Genomic DNA, 19,421 nt, shown 5'->3' on the forward strand with positions numbered 1-19,421 from the left:
TGCTGTATTTTTATTCATCACCGTTATCACGTATCGTGTTCACAGTTTTACATTATTTATTTTACACAACTTAAAATTATCATTGCTATTTGAACTTTTAGATTTTACTTTTATCTTATTTTATTTATTTATCCGCTTATTTCACATCTTATTTTTCGGGAGGGTATTCCTTACTTGGTGGAAAAGGGCTTCCGTAAAAAGGTGTGTGTGTGTGTGTGTGTGTGTGTGTGTGTGTGTGTGTGTGTGTGTGTGTGTGTGTGTGTGTGTGTGTGTGTGTGTGTGTGTGTGTGTGTTGTAGTTCGCCTGTCAAACATTCAATGATCCGCCCACGTCAGATACGCAGGACAAGAAAAGTAAAACCCTTATATCAACCAATCGTATTGAAGCCCATATCATGCGCACCAATAGAGATTGAGGATTTTTATAGCCCCGCCCCTCACGCGGTAGGTTGCAGCGGGCGGAAAGTCACCTCTTATTGTCGGTCAGACAGAAGCTGCCGAAGCTAACAAGGCTATCAGAGCTAACATGGTCAGATCTGAACCAAAGGAAGGTCGACAGTAGGACGGCAGCATCATCTCATATCGCTTTCACTCCCTCTCCTGTATTTATCTGGCAGCAGTGATCAGATTACAGAAGCTTCATAAATTCTCTGACTTTCGACACCAGCTCCGGAGCTAGCTGAGCATTTAGCGAGCTAGCATTAAGTTCCACTCAGTCTTTTACTCTCAATCGGAACATTTAGTGACATGGCTGCACTGAGAGCGTCCTATCACAGGATCCTGGACCGGATCGAGCATATCCTGCCCGCCAAACTGAGACCTCTGTACAACCACCCTGCAGGTAATGCACACTTTACTCCCACAGAGTGGGTTTTGTTTGGGATATGCCAGCTGTCATACGTGGTGGTGTTGTGGATGCACTAACACCCAAGCTTCTGTCTGTTTTTGGTGTCTGGAATGAAAGTCATTAATGTTGCCAGTGTTGCTGTGGGAGACCCTGGGATCACACCTGTTTAACAGATCAGTCTGAGAAGTGGAGCTTAGTTTGTTGAGGTGTTAAAGCTGTGTTTTAAAGGAGTTCAAAGGTATTGCCATAAAGGAAAAACATAGTTATCTTACCTCTTCAGCTCCCAAACTAGCATGAAAGTCATCCCAAATCATATTAACAACGTTATAAACACCCTAGACGAGTATGCAAGATAATAGTTCTGCATGCTTTAATATTTTTTGACACATTTAGATAATTATCCCCTAATATTCTTTATTCTTTATTCTTTGAAAGTCATAAAGTTGTAACCATCATCGTTTCAAGCTGTAGAGAGTAGTAAAAGCCAGTGATTGATGATATTTAGTTTGAAATTCACATCCCTTGCTTATTTTGATCAAAATTATTATTCATACATTTTTGGAGCTGTCTCGGTCTATGTTGAAAGTTAAAGTTATTCACTGCCCTCTGCTAAAAGTTTAATAAAGGCTTGTTTCGGCTGTCCTGAAAAAAATGGTTTACAACATAGAGCAGAGAAAATCCTCCATCATCATGTAACCCAACATGTGTCTCCTGTTCAGTCAGTACACCTTGAGCTCTCTTTGATGCTGATATTAACTCAAGGGGACTGAGATTAAGGAGTCTTTGGCGTCACCAGGGACACTCTGATCTCATGTTTTGTCTGTGCAAGAAAACTGGAGCTTACATTGTCAAGGACAACTTTCTGACCAGGTATGAAGGGGGCGGTGACGAAACGCCAACTCCCTCTGTGGTGATTTGCAGTGAGTGAAGTCCTCTCTAGTTTAGCCTACAGCACTGGGGAGGAAACTGGTTCCAGCTCAGCAACTTCTGCACATTTTTCTTTCTTTTGCAGAAGTGTAAGTGAAGCTCCTGCTTGGCTGTCTGGTTTTACATCTTATCTTTTTACAAAGTAGATAAGCTTGGTTTACAGATAAACTGTCAGAGGGAGGAAACGGCAATAAAGGAAAACTACAAAATGTCATAAAATGGTTAAACATCTTTTTCTGTCAAGTGAAAATATATGGTCAAAGTCTGAGGAGGTTTATAACATACGGTATGTCTGGTGTCATTGCTTTGCAGATTTTGGTCCTCTTTGCCAAAAAAAGAAGAAAAAAAGACAAAAATAATCACACCATTGCCTTGGTGTGTTTTTGTAACTCGTGACAGAGGCTTCCGTGCAGGCTTAATTCAAATCTCTGCCTTCTTCCTGTATATCCTTCCCGACTCTCACCCTGTGTCCTGCTCTATCTACTGCCCTGTCCTCTCTGAAGAAAGGCAATGAAGCCCAAAAACTAACCCCACAGAGCCACTGATGTTCTGTGAGTCTGCTGACTGCACATGTGGACTCACAGACATGTCTCACTATCTGTTGCATATACTCTTAAGCTGTTTTTATTATGTTTAATCTCTGCAGCTCAATCCCAGCAGGCACATTACTTTTTTAAAAAGAGAAACTTTAATGGTTCCTAATTTTATTTTTCTGTGCTGCTTCTATACCAGGTCCCAAAACCGTCTTCTTCTGGGCCCCCATGTTCAAATGGGTGAGTGTCTCTTCTAACAGTTCACTTTATCTGTAAGCAGTACCAAGTACCTTATATTGTTACAAATAAACTTGTTTTCCCTCACTGTGACCCTTAAAAGAAATCTACACGCAGCCTCTTTGTTACAAGTTTCACCCTGGAGGCTATAATCAATAATGCATAACTGATTTTGCAAACTTATTGAGTGCCAGTAAACATGGCTTCCTCTTCTCTGCAGGGTCTGGTTATAGCTGGTTTGGCTGATATGACTCGTCCAGCAGAAAAACTCAGTACCTCCCAGTCTGCAGTGCTGACAGCCACAGGTGAGATTATAAACTCTTCATTAAGCAAATTATCTCACAGACCCGCAGAAACATTCAGCTGTGTAAGTAATTTATATCTTATCCTGCTCCTGGATTCATGGTGACATTTAAAGAATAATGGCCCCGTCAGTCCGGCGTGTGCAGACAGGGTTTCATTAATCTGTGTAAAAGGTTGTCAGATGTTTCAGTTTTTGCGTCATGTGTCTTCAAACAAAACTTATCTGTGTCTCTTCTGCCAAAACATAGACTCTGTTCTCATGATCAGCAGTTTGTTTACCATCAGTGGTCATAACCTTCACTCTCGCTGCTGTCTCTCTGCCTCAGGCCTGATCTGGTCCAGATACTCATTGGTCATCATCCCAAAGAACTGGAACCTGTTTTGTGTCAACTTCTTTGTGGGAGGCGCAGGAGCCTCACAGCTCTACAGGATCTGGAGGTTTGTAGTAAATGTATAGGATCATTAAATAATTACCAACCAGTGAATAATCTTTCATAGAGGGTTATCTTATAGTATATGATTAGTGATCGCTGATAAATATGACTGTCTGTCTCATAGCTGATAAGGAGTTAAGGCTGAAGGTTAATTTTTAAACACTCCTCAGCTGGTACAGGGATATTGATAGTGAATGTTTGATGCACAGTAGTTTTCACGTGTGCTTTGTTTTCAATGTCAACAGCTGACTGACTGAGTGGAAACATTTGGCTAAAGAGTAAAAAGCACTGACGCTTTAATTTGTGACACAAACAAACAAACCAGCTTTTAGTGAATGACTAAAAGTTTGATCTTTGCCAAACCAAACACCCTGCAGCGTTCTGCAAAGAGAAGAACGTCAGGTTGAGTTCAACATGTACAGTGTGACCTCTAATGACATCAGGCTTCAAAACCCTGTATCAGGAACAAATGTGTGACGTCATGGACACATTGTTCATATATTACAATCTTTTGATCTGACACTGACCCCCAGTGGTGTCCCCAGGCATAAAAAACAAATGCACAGAAATAGCCAGTCCCTACAATAGCCCCATTTGCTTTTGTAGCTAATGAAGAGGCATCAGTGTCCATTTCAAAACTGAAGCATGCACATTTGAACCTTCTTTTTCTCCCCTCACAGGTACAATCAGGATCAGAAGGCTCTAGCCAAAGCTCCTGCAGAGTCCTGAGACCCCTCTGCTGCCAACGCTCCACTTCTTGCAGTGGAACTGAAAGGGAGACTTCACTCTGGGCACCAACCCTGCCCCTTCTTGACATCTCCACATCATCCCATGCTGTCTCCATAACATCCATGCCATAACCATTACTCTACCACGTGAAGCCTGTCGTCCCTGTTGGAAATGTGCACTTTCCTATAAGTTTCAAATTTCCTCAGGGTGTTTAAAAACAGAGGACTTTTTTTTTTTTTTTAACTTTAGTCAACACACGGTCAAGAATGGAGGTCATCAACGCACAAGTACAACTTGTTCAACAAGCTGTATGATTGTACATTCTCTAAGTTCATGCTTTATATCTCGTGCACTAGTTGGGAAGTGTTTTGCTTTTTCCATCATCATTTTCAGGTGTAGCAATCATTACCTCATGCAATAATCTTCCAAAAGCATACATTAATGTAACGCTCAGACTTGTGTTGGACGTAGTTTAAGGAATGTTTCCAAATATAATATAGTGAGGATGTCATCACATTTATATTTTCATGACTTATTTATAATTTGGTATCAGTCACGACATCTGTACCTCATTGATTATTAAATCATTATTGATTACCATGTAATGATTCCTTCCATCCTAAGGCTTTAATTCTTTTTAACGTGTGTTAGTACAAATTTTAATTTATGAACAATGATTTAAAAAAAAAAACAACTCTCATGTAGTGAAAACTTTATTCAAATATGTCTTTGCTCTTATCAGGTACTTACTCAGATATCACTGATAAACGTGTGCAGTATTTTGATTGTTACACTGGTAGTGACACGCTAACAGTTCATCATCATCGACATCTCACCTCTTTATTTGTAGGAAGGTGTTTTATATTTCCTTCGGATTAGAAAACCTTATATTCACATAAATGTCTTCAACCCCCGACTGTTTTAGCAATAACTGGTGTCATAACTTTATATTTCTTGATCTGTTGACTGTTCGGCACCTTTATGGTCAATCATTATGGCTCTGTGGCTTTGTAATGGACATGTTAAACTAATAAATACTGTTTGACAACCACAGCTGCTGTAAAGAATGGATATCTTCTTCACAGATCTGATCCTGCTTTAGTTTTGGGAGCCATGCCTGTATGAGACGGTGGAAATGCAGATGTGTCTGCTAAAGTAACATTCCCCTTCAAGCCTTCAGCTTTATCAGTAATAAAAAAATCAATGACGTTTCTTTGTGGCACTTGAGACAAACTTTGACATTTTGTCACCCACTTTGACCATTTTTTTTAATGAAACTTAATGCTAAGCTGTTTGAAAAATAAACAAAAAGCCAAGAAAAATAATTGTGAGTCACAAAAGTTTTATTCACAACCATAATCAAGAGTCAGGTTTAGCGTTTTCCACCGACGCGGGGTGCGCTGACCTTCATGGGCTTGGCGATCTTGGGTTTCTGTGCAGTCTTGGCAGCAGACTAGAGGAAGAATCATACATAACACCATGTTATATTATCACCTGACAGTAAAGACTGTAAGGGAAAAGGGCATTGAGAGTTCTACAAATCCACAAGCACAAGCATTAAACTATTTAGTGTTTTATAACTGAGGAAAATAAAGGTGTTGCCAAATGGCATCAAAAGTAACGTCATTATTCAGAACTGAAGAAAACTTTTACACAACAGGAGATCTTACCTTTGCACTTGGGGCGGCGGGTTTCTTGGCTGCCTGCTTCGCCTTCTTGGCCTCCTTGGCGGCTCTAAGAGGAGGAAGATAGAAGAAAAACTCAGACTGAGGTTTGAGGATCATAATTTTACAACCAGAATCAAAGAGTGAAATGCTCTGAAGAGAAGAAGGAATTTTTCTGAAATTCAATGTTCTAACATTCTTAACTTATTTAAAAAAAAAAGGGTCAAGACAGCACAGACTTCGCTTTGTTGAATGTGGTGCACAGTTTAAACAGCAGTTTGAGAAATTCAAAGGCCACATAATCCCTTAGGTCAAGGTTTAATCCATTTCAAGTTTTCCCAAATCATATTTAATAAAGTGAAATTTTGTGAAAACCACTATTTGAAGGCAGGCTGAGGGTTGCTATAGCTGAGAAAATGGTTGAATTCAACATTTAAATTCCACTATGTAAGGTGCTAAATGTCTTTCCTACTACAACTACTCAACATATAGGGTTCATCGACATGAAGTAGGAGCTATTTAAGGTAGATAAAGAACTTTCAAGCTTAAATATCAGTTTTTATCCTCACCTGATGGCCTGCTCCCTCTGGGCCTTACGGACCTCGGGCTTCTGGTTCCTCTTGGCCATGATCTCAGCCAGGGAGGCCCCAGTGATGGCCCTCTGGAACTTCACTGCACGACGGGAACGCTTCTTTGTCACCTCTTCCTGTTAGCAACACACACAGACAAGATCTTAGTTTATCAGAAGCCAAATAACACAACACAGTCATATTTCCATGATGTTTAAACCAGTCTAACCACTGATAATTGACAGATTTGGTGGGAGACATTTACACAATATTCAGAGAGGTCAAAGTCAATTACAAAAGACTAGGCATTTAACGTAGATAAAGCCACCCCTGAACTGTTACAAACTGACAAGTTGTAAGGTAAAGTGTGCAACTAACGCAACCAAGTTTATGCTTTTCAATGCCCTGCCATCTAAATGAACTCATTTAGACAGCATGTTGGAGAGTTTGGAGGCTGGCCATTGGTGAGATGTCAATAGAAGACGTCAAGAGCCAGTACTATGATCTCCTGTTGTTCTATGGCTGCAGGTGTGGAGTGAGTGCTGCTGCTGAGACGGCAAGACGCAGACCAGCAACAACACATAACACAGACTAATACTGTGCACACCATTCACTCGCAGCCAAATTACGATGCAGTGTACAAAATTAAAAGAGCAGACACGTATGATGACAAACCAACTGTTTTGAACAGTTTTCCACAATATAATTAAGTGGACTGATCAGCGCCGGTAAAAACAAATGGCTTTTCACTTACAGACTGGCCCTTCTTGTGTTTGCGCCTGTACAGCACAGTCCAGTTGATCTGTCTGGGGTTTCTCTTGGCCAGGAAGGCGGACTCACATTTGGCGTTCAAAAACTGGAACACCTGGAGAAGTAAATCAAGAGGCAGCTTAAATGATTTGGATGTAGAAATTGTTGTTCTTGCGTTCTTTGTAGGTTATTTGCACATTTGCCATGAAGTGGGTGCAGGATAAGAAACTGAAATTAAAAGGAGAAAATTTCACACACACCTGTCTAGCTTCGCATTATTTTTATTTTCCAATGTGCTCATTACTTCTGTGTCTTTGAACAAATTTTATGGCAATACACTCAATGATAGCATTATGAACGCTAAAACACCTGTAGACTATACGTTACTTGACAGATGGCGACCCCTTGATATCCCTTAAAAGGCACTTTGCAGTCATTAGGGTTATGTCAAAAGCATAACACACTAACAGGAATCCCATTTCAAACGCAGACATTGATGGTAAACAGTTTGTCATTCCAAGGACAGGTTTACAAACATTAAACAGTAAGCATCTTGTATTAGTTGCTAGAGGACAGTGCCCGAAAACTTAACTTTGTATTTTGCTTAACACAGATGCTAACAGTCAAAGCTAGCAGCTAGCATCCACAGGTTTCAAAGGTTGACTGAGGTAGTTAGGTCTATTACTATAGTGTTAACGAAGCCAAAAAACACCCAAATACGGGAATTGATAATATTTAATCGGGTAACCCAGGCTCTCTGTGTCGTTTGAAGAACCGTCAGCCAGTGTGAGGTGGATTTTTCTGTTACCTTTCCGTCTATCCTGGCGTATCGGCGGCCATGGCCAGGGTATATTTTATACCCACTGAAACTGCACAACTCGACCCTGAAAACGAAAAATACACGGCATCACAAAAAGAAGAGGGTACAAATTTAATTCTCGGGTCATCAGCATGGTTGTAACGTTTGTTAAAGAGTTTAGATGGCATTAGATATTTTACTGTTCACTCACTTCATGATGGCTACGAGAGGGCACAAAACCGGAAAGAAAGATGTTGCAGGCGGAAACGGAAATGTGGTAGAAGAAATCGTAATTTATTTTTTATAAAAAGAACGATATTTTTTTGTCATTTGAATATAACTGTAATGCCCTCATTGAAATATTGTTTAAAAAAATATTTTTCCTTTTTAAGTTAAAATATAAACATTTTTCTCAGCAAAGTCACCACAAGGATGACGTAGGCACCAGACATTTGGCTAGTAAGCGTCCTAAAAAGCGGCAAAGTAAAGCTCTTCATCTGAGTATCAAAAAAGACTAAGAAAATTGGCACTCTAAAGGAAAATTATGAATAAAACTAAGCATATTCAGCATAATCGAGCGCCTTTTTAAATTATTGGCTCGTGTATTTTCCAGACCTGTTTCGAGATAGTCAACATAGAGAAGTGTAGTTTTTCTACCCTCTTAGACCTCCCATCGCAACGACCGGTGAATCCAACTTGGACTACATTTCCCGTGAATTCACAGTCTCAGCCGTTTGACAAGCGACTGACGCTTCTTGCAGTTCACATTACAGTCTACAGCTAACAGAGTTACAAGCTAACGCGCAGTTTAGTGTGAGGCGTCGGGATGGGTGTATCAGATTTACAGTCTGATAAACAGGCTGGTGAGTGGTTCTGTTCTAGTTCTGGTCCGACAGACAGAGGGGTATTGTGTTTGTAGAAGGGATAGAGTGTCTAGTGGTAGTTGCACGCTAGCGTACTTAGCATACATCACCTCAGAGTACCGCTTTGAGCTTGTGTTATTAACATAGAGGCTATTGGCTTGCTTACCATTAGATTTAATACTGTCTACTACCTGTGCACACTAGGAGCAACAACATAAACCAGTGAAAAATGCTATTAAAACATTTAAGTGTGGCGGTGTTTGGCATTTAAGCCCAAGATCTTCTGTTTTATGTAGCCTTGGTAATGAGCAAAGTGGCAGTTGTGTATGCATTGTCTTATCTCCACCTGATTTTCTCCCTCAGGTCCTGTGATGGATCTCTCAGCCCGGGGTATGCAGAAACTGGATCCTAATTTCATGTGCTCTGAGGACACTCACACCCTCATCCTTGACCGTAACCACATAATGAAGCTGGACCACCTGGAACGGAGCCCAGGTCTAAAGCAGGTAGTTTGACCTTTGAAACCTCTAATTCAATCCATTTATTTACTAGCTCGTAGCACTAACACAAACCTCTGTACTTTCATCCTGAACATCCCTTTATTCAGTTCTGTCTATTTTGTGTTTTTACTTTTCCTCTCTAGCTATCTGTTGATGGTAACCGTCTGGTGAGAATGATGGGTGTGTCCAGGTTAACTGAGTTAAGAGTCCTAAATCTTCCCAATAACAGTATTGGATACATTGAAGGTCTGAGAGACCTGCCACACCTTGAATGGCTCAACCTGTCAGGGAACAATATCAAGGTGATACTCACACACTCTGCTGTCATGGATAAAAAGAAATGTTATTGCATATTATAGGTATAAGCCAAAGAGTTAATATTATGTTGCATTTACATCCTTAAACTCAGGTCATTGAACAACTCAACAACTGCGTTTCCCTTCAACACCTGGACCTGTCTGACAATAACATATCTACTATTGGTGATCTCACTAAACTTGTGTCTTTAAAGGTTAGTAATAGATTCTCTGATATACAGATACTGAGTAGCAAAAAGACTGTACAATGAGGGTGTTTGATGGGCTTTGTTTATGTTTTTTTTTTTGCAGACTCTTTTACTACACGGAAACAGCATCACAACACTGCGAGCTGTACCAGCCCACCTTCCTGCTCATTTATCCATCCTCTCACTGGCAGAAAATGAAATTAGGGATCTTAATGAGGTAATTTCCCTTCTCTGAATTAATTAAACAAGTTAATTTAGCCAAACAGGAATTCATTTAGATTAGATTAATATCAGTGGGGTAGAGACCAATTAGGACTGACTTGTGTACTCCTGATTACTCCACAGGCATCATACCTTGCGCCTCTCCATGACCTGGAGCAGTTATCCATCATGAGCAACCCTTGTGTTATGTCGACTCCCTCTCTGCCGGGTTTTGATTATCGACCTTATGTAATGAGTTGGTGCCTGAGCCTAAAGGTCCTGGATGGCTACGTAGTGTCGCAGAAAGAAGGGTGTGTTACTTTTTAAGCTTTTACAACTTATAAAAGCATGCTACCAAGATGCTTAATCTTCTAATGCATCATCATTGACACAGTCTCAAAGCAGAGTGGCTCTACAGTCAAGGAAAAGGGCGATCATATCGACCTGGTCAGCACGTTCAGCTGGTTCAGTACCTGGCCACGGTTTGCCCTTTGACATCATCCCCAGCCCTTGAGACTGCAGAAGATGCCAAATTGGAGAAGATCCTCAGTAAGCAGAGGTATAAATGTGAAGTTAGCAGCACTGCTAACTGCCGAACACAGGACTACATTGTAATGATATATTTAGTTTTTGTGAGTGTGTATATAATTTCTTTTTTGTCAAGGTTTCATCAGAGGCAGCTGTTAGAGGAGACAAGAGGAGGATGTCCCAGCCCACCCCGCCCAACTCAGCTGGATGTGGAGAGGCACAGTCCATCACACGAGACACCACAGGGTGGAGCCAGAGAGCTTAGGACGAACAGTTCACCTGCACCCACTGCTGCGCCATCAGTTCGGGAAACAGGTAAGAAAGCTGCTTTGTCACTCTGGGGTAGTTGTGTTTGTTTTATCTTGTAGGTGAGGGATGTGTTGCAGAGCTTTCCTTTTTGTAATCTTACTGTTTGGATTGTCTGCTCCTGTACAGAGCCAGTCGTGCAGTTTAATACTTGGGTGAGCTGTGATTCTTCCCATCCGTCACTGCCAGTAGCGCGCAGCCCAAGGCCCAGAGAGGAGCATGTTTATTTGGAGGATGTGCTGACAGATGAGGACAAACTAAATGGCAGCATGCTTTCCTCAGAGTCCACCTTTCTCCCCTTCACAAGTGATCTGGATCCACAAACGACCCACTCTGACAGCGAGGATGAGACTGAGACATTTGAACCTGATTCACTGGCTCCGAAGAGGCCTGCACAGCCCAAAAAGCACACCAGTAATAAGGCACATCAATCACCAGTGGACAAGAAAGAGAGATGTCCTGAAGGAGAAGTTATTCCTGGTGCAGCTGATTCAGCTGGGTCTCTGGTAGTTAGAATTAGCACACTGCAAAGTGATCATGAAACATCCTCTGACCTTAGTAAAGTTGAAATGAAAGAATCTTCACAGCAGGAAGAACTTGGTATGGGTGCGAGTAAATCGGCGACAGTGGAGGCGGAAAAAGCAGCAGTTAAAATCCAGTCATGGTGGAGGGGGCAGCACACTCGCTGTTGTCACCCCATGGCCAGAGAGGTGCGCAGTGAAATCCGTCTGCGCAGGATGCAAGAACACATCGTCTTCTTGTCTGAAAAACTGGACAGGTACCTCAGTCACCTCTTGGGCTAATATTATTTTACTTGTGAATTTTTTGAATGGTTGCAGGTAGACAAAAATATCCTGTTTTGGGTACAAATGTTGTTTAATCACCAGTATGCACAATGATTTGTTTTTCAGGGTGCAGCAGCATTATGAAGAGGAGCGGTTACAGAGGCTGGTTCAAGAGGAAGCTGTGAAGTTTCTGTGGAAACAGGTCAGTTCACTCTGACTTATTCAGGATTTGTGTGATTCTTTTGGGTGTTTTTTTTTTTTAAATAAGGCTCAGCTATACTATAAGTTACTGTCTGCGCAGGAGTCTTTGGAAGCTGTGGGCTGACAAAGATGAGCTGTCTTTTATTTACCTTTATTTGAAAACCCATTGAGATCAAGATCTCTTTCACAAGGGTCTTGATGATATGGACCTTTTGGATTGAAGTGCACGCCTTAAAATATTTCAATATTTCTGCCTCCTTAATGTCACCTTTCATGTGCTCCTTCTGTAGCTCCAGTCCATGCAGCAGTGGAAACAATCTGTGGAACAGCAGATGGCAAGCATAACTCAGGCTGTCACCCCAGCTCAGATCTCAGCTCCTCGACTTTGTGAAGCTGCCCCGCCTGTTGCATCCAGCACAAAGAACCCACCCAGCACAGACATCTCCTTTCCAGACTCAGGCTTCCCATCAACAGGTGATCAGCAGGCAGCGCAGGAGGACAGCTTTTTGAGCAGCGGGGCAACAGACTCTCTAAAGACAGTTCGAGCACTCAGTCCTGTTCAAAGTATTTTTGCCGTGGACAGCACAGACTGCAGCCTGCTGGAGCAGTACCTCTCTTCTGTACAGCAGAGGGAGCAGGAGGCTGAAGAAGCGGTCAGTGACAGAACAGAAACACCCCAGCCCTCCTTACCAGTATCACCAAACAAAGAAGCACAGTCTGTATCCCCCCTGGAGAAGGCAGCAGACAGCCCACCAGCAAAACCAAACAGAGAGGAAAGCACTCCTGGCCCAGACTGAGAGGCTACAGCTTACGGCCTTTACAAAACTACCGATTGTGTGTAAATGGGGCGCTGTCTAGAGGATCAGATGTACAGTTCCCTTTGGCTTTTGTGCTCCTGTCCTCATTGCTGACCCAGATCTCATATGATGGTGCTCTTACTTTCCTTTGTTGTCTAGAACTACATGAGGAGCAGACAAAATGATAATTCCTTCTGTGAATGTCATTCAAGTGTTCTTAAACTTGGATCCTTGGACATTGCCCCCTCTTTGCAGATATGATTGTTAAGACAGGGCATGGCATAACTTATTCTCTTTATTTAAATTCATTGCATTTAACACTTAATATTTGCTATAACTATAACAATAATAAGTCAAGGACTTTCTGTGTTAAACTTAGTGTTATTAAAACCAATTATTCAATAAAAGTCAACAAGTGTTACTGATATTGATCACCAGTGCAGAGTTAGTAGCTGTTTTTTTTTTAAACTTGAGATCTTATTACCTGGAAATGTTGTAGCATCAACTTAAAACATGTAAATAAAATTTAAATTAAATTTTCCATATATTGTTACTGGCATTTGTGATTTTTTTTAAATTTCATTTTTAAATGAATTTATGAAAATAGAGAGATTTAAAAAGGTTTTCAAAAACGTTTATTTGTGGACGAGTTCAATTATTGTGCTTTAAAGAGATACCAAAATGATGTGATTTAATTTTTATTCATAGGTTTCGTTGCATATATTTACAGAAGCTTGGCTGTTAATGGGAGTCCGTTTCTGCCAGGTAAACAACAGAAGGGTAACTTGCTCCAGCTTCTGTTTCTTTTTTTTAACATGCTTCAATGTCTTTTTTTTAACATTTATTTTTTATTTTACATAGGGCAAGCTTCCCTGATTTCTTTCCCTGACGGAAACGGGCCTCCACAGCTGTAATGACCACCAGGGGGCGCATCCGGGCTTTTTCGACCCACAAACCCACCCCAACCCCGGTCCTATTTTGCCCCAATCATGATCACTAGTGAGCTCAGTAGAGCCGGGAGGCTCAGCGCTCAGATAGACTGCCTGCCCGCCACTGTGTCCTCTCTATCGGTCAGCCCCTCGACTCTCATCCCGGTGCTGCATCACGTTAGCCCGTCGTCGCAGAGTGTAAGTTGGAGGGGGGCGATTTTGGGGCTTGACGCCTGAATGGAATTGGGTAGCTAACTGGGGATACGCTATGTTTGATTAGATGAACGGTATGCATTATTACCCCATATTTATGGAGCAATAGTGTCGATAATGTCGTATCATTTTTTGTAACTGCTGTCTAATCCCGTTGATAATTGTCATTTGGGTGATAAACAGCAGCGGACCGATTAGTGACCGTTATTCACGTGACGTCCTAAGCTGGAGAGCTGGTGTGACGTGAACGTAAAAGGATGTTTACTGTGCAGCGTATAGATGATGTTATCGGTCTCATGTTCTTAGGCCTGCTACCTCTTTTTCTGTGAGATTTTCTCTATCACAGTTAAGTGCTACACGGTATTTATAGCGCTCCCAGGACATTTCACATTAATGCTTTCAGTCTCTAGAGCTGTAACGGGAAACTGGGAGAAAAGGGGTTTGGGGGTTTCTGCACCCTCTACCAGAAACTCACAACAGAGAAGTTTGAGACTAACCCTTGTTTTATACAGTCTATGCTTGAGACCCAAGGTGCTGGTATCACTTAATGCCAGTTTAGTTAACCTGGTTACGCTCCTGACTCTTTCTTTGTTACCTTACCTTTGTTGGGGTTTTTTTTGTTGTTGTTGTTTTTTAGAAATAAAAAACTCGACAATAACCTCAGCTTGGACACTAGACTGCGCCCAGTGACTATATCAGGTCAGAGTAGTCACTGAACTCTAAATTGATTTTTTATTGACATTTTTGGAGCTTGTTGTTGTGTGAATGTATAAGTAAAAGGCAGAATAATCTTCATTTATTAAATTCTTGCGAAATGAGATCAACACTCACTTGGCGTAGAAAAAAAAGGAGTGATTTTGTGACATAGGCCTGCGGTTGTATGAACAAAAGAAAAGATGAACAGATTACAAAAAAAAAAACATCAATTTTTTCCTCTCTGAGATTTAGACCAACACTGGTAATATTTTTAAAGCACTTTCTGGAAAACAAACTACTTAACAGCTCAGTACAACCCCAGCACAATTTGAATTTGGACAGATTTTGGAGATTTGCAAATCATTTGAATTTCTGGGTGTGTGTGACAAACACGTTGTCTCTCTCAGCTCAGGTGTGTTGATTAAGGAGGAAACCATTCCAGATTTAAGCGGGGTTTGTTTCTTTGGGTTTGTGTGGCAATGCATAGTTTGATTTTCATTATAGTTTGGTTAAAGATCATTTGACTATATACATGGGGTGTTATACATTCATCTGCTTTAGGTTTTCATGTTGGTTTGATTAATTGTAGTTAAGTAGTGTAGTTTATTTTCTAGCTGGTGGTTGGTTCCAGGGGGAGAGGTTTGGCATTTAAAAGGCTCTGGCCAACATGGCTACTGAGGAGAGTGTTTTTCTGATAAGGGCTGTTGCAGGTACAGTCATCATTCATGGACAAACCGCTTACATGTTCCTTTGTTACCCCTTTGTTTTTCTTCCTCTGGAGATCTTGATTTTGGCATAGTTTTAGTAAATAAAGCACAACTTTCACTTTTGCAACTCCAGCCATCATCGTGTTGTTTTTCTGTGGATTTTGTAAGAGTGTATTTTTAAAAAAGTGAAGAGGATAAAATTTTCACATATTGAAGCTCAAATGTGTTGGTGTTTTCTGAAAAAATACATGCTCATTTCAAATTGGTCACTACAACACATTCAGACAACAGACACACATGGAAACACATGGACACTGCTTGCCAAGAGGTTTTCCCAGCAAGCCTACCATAGCAGGAGGGTTACTGTTATCTATCACACATCGACAACAATCCTTTGTTTAACTACCTCCTCTGCTTCCATTACCTCTGTCATTTGTTTGTTTTCTTAAATCATTTAGGGAAAACAGGTTCTCTTCATCTTGATAAAAACAACAGAAGAGCATTTGAAATATTTGCTCTGACTGATGGAAAATTTGTTTCTGCACACGTGCACTCTTGTGCTGCTTTTAAACACTCTATCATGTGTTCATTCGGCAGCATCATGTGCTGAGGATAAAGTGATTCCATCATCCCAGCGGTGAATACCCAGAGAGAAACGGGGCCTGATCATGGGAGACGGAAGAAGGTCACCATGTGCCGAAATCTCTCCAGTTATGCCCTCATCTTCCTTGTCCTAGCCCTGTCTGGAATCATCTTCCTATTGCGAAACATCCACACTGTGGAGGTAAGAAGACACCTTGGTTATTGTTCCCCTCTATAAAAGTGTATCTTGAGAGTAGATCTGCTTTTTATCGTTATACTGTGCATCATGTAAAGTGAAATTGTGAGTTTTGAGAACAGAGGAAGTGTAAAGTTGGACATTATTGTACACCAAACAAAGGGCTTTTATTGAGGGTTTCTATTCAGTGGTTTTGTTCTTGCAGGTCACTCTGACGTCATGGCTCCATCATTCCTGGAGGGATAATGTGTCTGTTTTGTGTCAGAGTGTTTTCCTATCCTCGTTAATGCTGTAAAGCTGCGTTTTTATCTGTTCTGCTCATAAATCTCTGCTCTGTTCCTCTTCAGAACTGGAACTGCCACACGGCCTCAGCCCTCTACCAGCTCCAGACCAGGATCCAGTCGTCCTTCATCCCCGTGAACCTCCCCACATTTCATCACAACCTCACCTTCTGCGCCCACCTGGGCCAGAAACCCTCCCCGGAAGATGAGCTGGAGGAGCGTTACCTGCTGGACTCTATTTCCTGGCCTGGGCCGCCACCTCGCTCCACACCGCCCTCCCTACGGCAGACCAGCGACCCAGTGCACAGCTTGTTTGCCATTCTTCCATCTAAGGAGGGGAGGGAGTGGCACATGGGTGACCAGCTGGAGGTTCTTGTCCAAATGCATGACTTCCAAGGTCGACCCAAGCACTATGGTGGGGATTTCCTCTTGGCTAGACTTCACACCCCGGAGCTTGGAGCGGGTGTAGCAGGTCAGATCCTGGACCACAAAAATGGATTTTACTCTGCTCTCTTTCCCCTCCTGTGGGTGGGGTCTGCACAGGTGGAGGTCACTCTGGTGCATTCGAGTGAGGCCGTGGCTGTGCTGCGACGGCTGAGAGAGGAACGGCCTGATCGTGTGTTTTTTAAGAGCCTGTTCCGTCTTGGATTCCTCTCTGAAACCACTTTGTGCAACATGTGTCTGCCTCCTGACCAGCAGCCTCTGTGCAACTACACAGACCTTTACACAGGGGAGCCGTGGTACTGCTACAAGCCGAAGATGCTCAGCTGTGACACCAGAATCAACCACGCCAAAGGAGGCTATCTGAAGCACCTCCTCACCAACAGGGAAGCTCTGCTCTTTCAGAGGTTGGTGCTATTTTTGTGTGAGGAAATGTGTCTTTCATTGGTCGCGTTCTCACAGTGAAAGTCCAACCTGCAGGGAACTCAAAATACAGGCAGCTTCAGCAACTTCTTTTTTTTTTTAACTGTTTTTTTTAAATGACACTTAACTATAACGGATCAGTTGACAGATCAAAAGCAATATGCACTAGGTATGAAACAGAAACCTAGTCAAGAGTTTCAAGTTTAAGCAACTGACTATCAGCTAAGCATACAGAGGCAGCTTGTCAGATGGATATCTTGCAGGCAACCCAGCAGCTGTTTCCTTGCATTTATCTGTGTAACAAAAACTAAAACTCAAGATTTTATTGCATTAATTTGATTCCTAAATTAAGACAGGAAGTATTGTTTATTGGACATCTGTAGAGACACAGGAAATGGGGCGAGTAGAGTAAGACATGCAGTGAGTAATCAGGGCAGGAATACAGAGGAATGCTGTGTTAATGGATATAGCCTCTGAATACTTGGCTTGAACTCAAACCACAATGCTAACAACAAAGCTTTTGATTGTTGATGTGGATTTAAGCAGCACAGACTCTAAAATGCAGAATATTATTGTGGTGAAAACTGAAAAAAATCCTGATTTTTTTTTTTTTTTTTTTTTAGTGGTGTAAACATCAAAGTTCAAATACACGCTTCAGGAGCTGACAGAATCCACGTGCTGCCTCCCAGGAAAGGTAAAATACTCCTGCTGTACTGCTGTAACATCGAGAGTATGCGCATCATGCAGAAATCTTATCATGCTGTCGTTATATTACAAATTTATTGATGTAATGTTTGTTTCTTTTGTTAAGGTGACGTAAATGAAGAAGGCAGCAGTGCAAAGCCAGATCTTCCCACAGCTTCTGGATATTACTACGAGGACTCATGGCGGCCGCTAGATGGTGTTTCAATGCGTCAGTTTAATGACTCAGCTGCCATTACTCAGTGTTTGAGGAACAAAGTGATCAATCTGTACGGGGACTCGACAGCCAGGCAGTGGTTTGAGTACCTCATCACGTCAGTGCCAGGTTAGTGTTGGCTTTACTGCTCCGCATTTTACTGCGTTTATCTCTCCCATTTTAAAGTCAACATATTTCTCCCCTCTAGAGTTAAAGGAGTTCAACCTGCACAGTCCTAAAAACGTGGGGCCTTTCATGGCTGTAGATGGCACCCATAATATTCTCCTGAAGTACCGCTGCCACGGCCCTCCCATCCGCTTCTCCACCGTCATTGCCAGCGAGCTGCGCTACATTTCAAACGAGCTGGACGGCCTCGCTGGGGGTCCTGACACTGTGGTAGTTCTCAGCATTTGGGCCCATTTCAGCACGTTTCCCGTGCAGGTGTACATTCGGCGGCTCCGCCACATCAGACGGGCGGTGTTGAGACTTCTGGACAGAGCGCCGGGGACGATAGTTGTGATCCGATCTGCTAACCTGCAGGCTCTGGATCAGGAAGTGAGCCTGTACAACAGTGACTGGTTCTCTCTGCAGCTGGATGTGGTGCTCCGGGCCATGTTCAAGGGTCTGAATGTGCTGCTAGTGGATGCTTGGCAAATGAGTGCAGCACACCACCTCCCCCACGCCCTCCATCCCCCTCCGAGTATTGTGAAGAACATGATAGATGTGCTATTGTCACATATTTGCCCTGAGAAGAAAAAAAGCCAAAAGACTTAGAAGAAGATTGAAAGGGGACACTGTAGGTATCAGAATGTGAAAAGCATACTTTCAGTTCTTCTTTTCTTTACACTCACAGAGGAAGCTGTGTTCAAATGTATCTCCAAAGCTGCAAACCCTTTAAACCCCAGCTGTACTGAGCAGTGCCAGACTCACGTGACCTGTCCCTTTTACTTTCCTGTTGTTTTCCATTTTAATCTCAAAAAACAAGTTTTATTATGAAATGCCAAAGAGTTTGGCAGACTGTTACTGCCCATCTGTTTTTGTTACCAAAATGTGGCATGTGTGTCTCAGTGCAGGGCTTTTCTATGTCCATGCTTGCTCTTTGTTTTCATCCAAGTTTCATTCTTTAATCATGTGATTTTTTATTTTTTGCCAAAGCTTATCAGCTTTCACATCACATTCAAATCTCTCAGGCTGTTTTATGTTCTTATGATCGGCACATGAGCCACCTCTACTTGACCCTTTTTACCCATCAGGTTAGTTAAAATGTCAAATGTAGCTTTCTTTAGCTTTAATATATTTTTTTTTTGTAAAATTTAAATGATGAAAAAGCTTCATACTGCATGCACAGAATGTAAGCATATGATTTATGATCAAGCTCATTGATGTTTTGGAGTTTTGGAGAAATGTTAAAGAGGGGTTATTCTATAAAATAACCATGCTGGATATTTATACTGAACATGTGCCAATCGGAGAGAAGAGGGGTTTTGGAGCAGGGAGCCTTAAAGAGACAGCAGCTTAAATGAAGTGTGTCACACTGAGGCTGAAATAAGTTTTTTCTAAAACACCAGCGAGAAGAAA

At 41.9% G+C, this 19,421-nt stretch overlaps 4 protein-coding genes and 1 non-coding gene across 6 annotated transcripts; 3 read left to right on the forward strand and 2 right to left on the reverse strand.

Annotated features, from left to right (window-relative positions):
- The first annotated feature begins 442 nt into the window (after window positions 1-442).
- mpc2b (mitochondrial pyruvate carrier 2b) lies at window positions 443-5,167 on the forward strand. The gene is made up of 5 exons (XM_074694483.1): window positions 443-840; window positions 2,506-2,546; window positions 2,764-2,848; window positions 3,173-3,284; window positions 3,961-5,167. The coding sequence occupies exons 1-5, from the start codon at window positions 747-749 to the stop codon at window positions 4,007-4,009; spliced, it is 381 nt and encodes a 126-aa protein (XP_074550584.1). The 5' UTR covers window positions 443-746; the 3' UTR covers window positions 4,010-5,167.
- A 141-nt stretch (window positions 5,168-5,308) lies between these two features.
- rpl24 (ribosomal protein L24) lies at window positions 5,309-8,082 on the reverse strand. Its single transcript, XM_074694482.1, has 6 exons — window positions 8,003-8,082; window positions 7,801-7,876; window positions 6,997-7,107; window positions 6,243-6,379; window positions 5,680-5,743; window positions 5,309-5,462 (listed from the first exon to the last, which is right to left on the reverse strand). Exons 1-6 carry the CDS (start codon window positions 8,005-8,007, stop codon window positions 5,382-5,384), a joined length of 474 nt encoding a protein of 157 aa, XP_074550583.1. The 5' UTR covers window positions 8,008-8,082; the 3' UTR covers window positions 5,309-5,381.
- Window positions 6,676-6,857, reverse strand: LOC141808950 (small nucleolar RNA SNORA23). The gene has a single exon (XR_012599964.1). It is a non-coding gene; the product is annotated as a small nucleolar RNA SNORA23 (small nucleolar RNA).
- Window positions 8,083-8,171: 89 nt separating the features above from the next.
- cep97 (centrosomal protein 97) lies at window positions 8,172-13,030 on the forward strand. The gene is made up of 11 exons (XM_074694481.1): window positions 8,172-8,654; window positions 9,018-9,160; window positions 9,298-9,456; window positions 9,564-9,665; window positions 9,763-9,876; window positions 10,005-10,171; window positions 10,255-10,419; window positions 10,525-10,703; window positions 10,824-11,472; window positions 11,606-11,681; window positions 11,971-13,030. Exons 1-11 carry the CDS (start codon window positions 8,618-8,620, stop codon window positions 12,475-12,477), a joined length of 2,298 nt encoding a protein of 765 aa, XP_074550582.1. The 5' UTR covers window positions 8,172-8,617; the 3' UTR covers window positions 12,478-13,030.
- Window positions 13,031-13,416: 386 nt separating this feature from the next.
- nxpe3 (neurexophilin and PC-esterase domain family, member 3) lies at window positions 13,417-19,397 on the forward strand. 2 transcript variants are annotated; one of them, XM_074695525.1, is made up of 6 exons: window positions 13,417-13,604; window positions 15,620-15,806; window positions 16,148-16,929; window positions 17,569-17,639; window positions 17,757-17,972; window positions 18,052-19,397. In XM_074695525.1, exons 2-6 carry the CDS (start codon window positions 15,714-15,716, stop codon window positions 18,615-18,617), a joined length of 1,728 nt encoding a protein of 575 aa, XP_074551626.1. In that variant the 5' UTR covers window positions 13,417-13,604; window positions 15,620-15,713; the 3' UTR covers window positions 18,618-19,397. The 2 variants fall into 2 exon arrangements, with proteins under 2 accessions (XP_074551626.1, XP_074551627.1); XM_074695526.1 differs by lacking the exon at window positions 13,417-13,604 and adding an exon at window positions 14,705-15,025.
- Window positions 19,398-19,421: the final 24 nt, after the last annotated feature.

The sequence above is a fragment of the Halichoeres trimaculatus genome, unplaced genomic scaffold (assembly GCF_033239565.1).
Source record: "Halichoeres trimaculatus isolate MK-OKI-2021-1 unplaced genomic scaffold, fHalTri1.1 fHalTri1_scaffold_19, whole genome shotgun sequence".
Classification (NCBI taxonomy): Eukaryota; Metazoa; Chordata; class Actinopteri; order Labriformes; family Labridae; genus Halichoeres; species Halichoeres trimaculatus.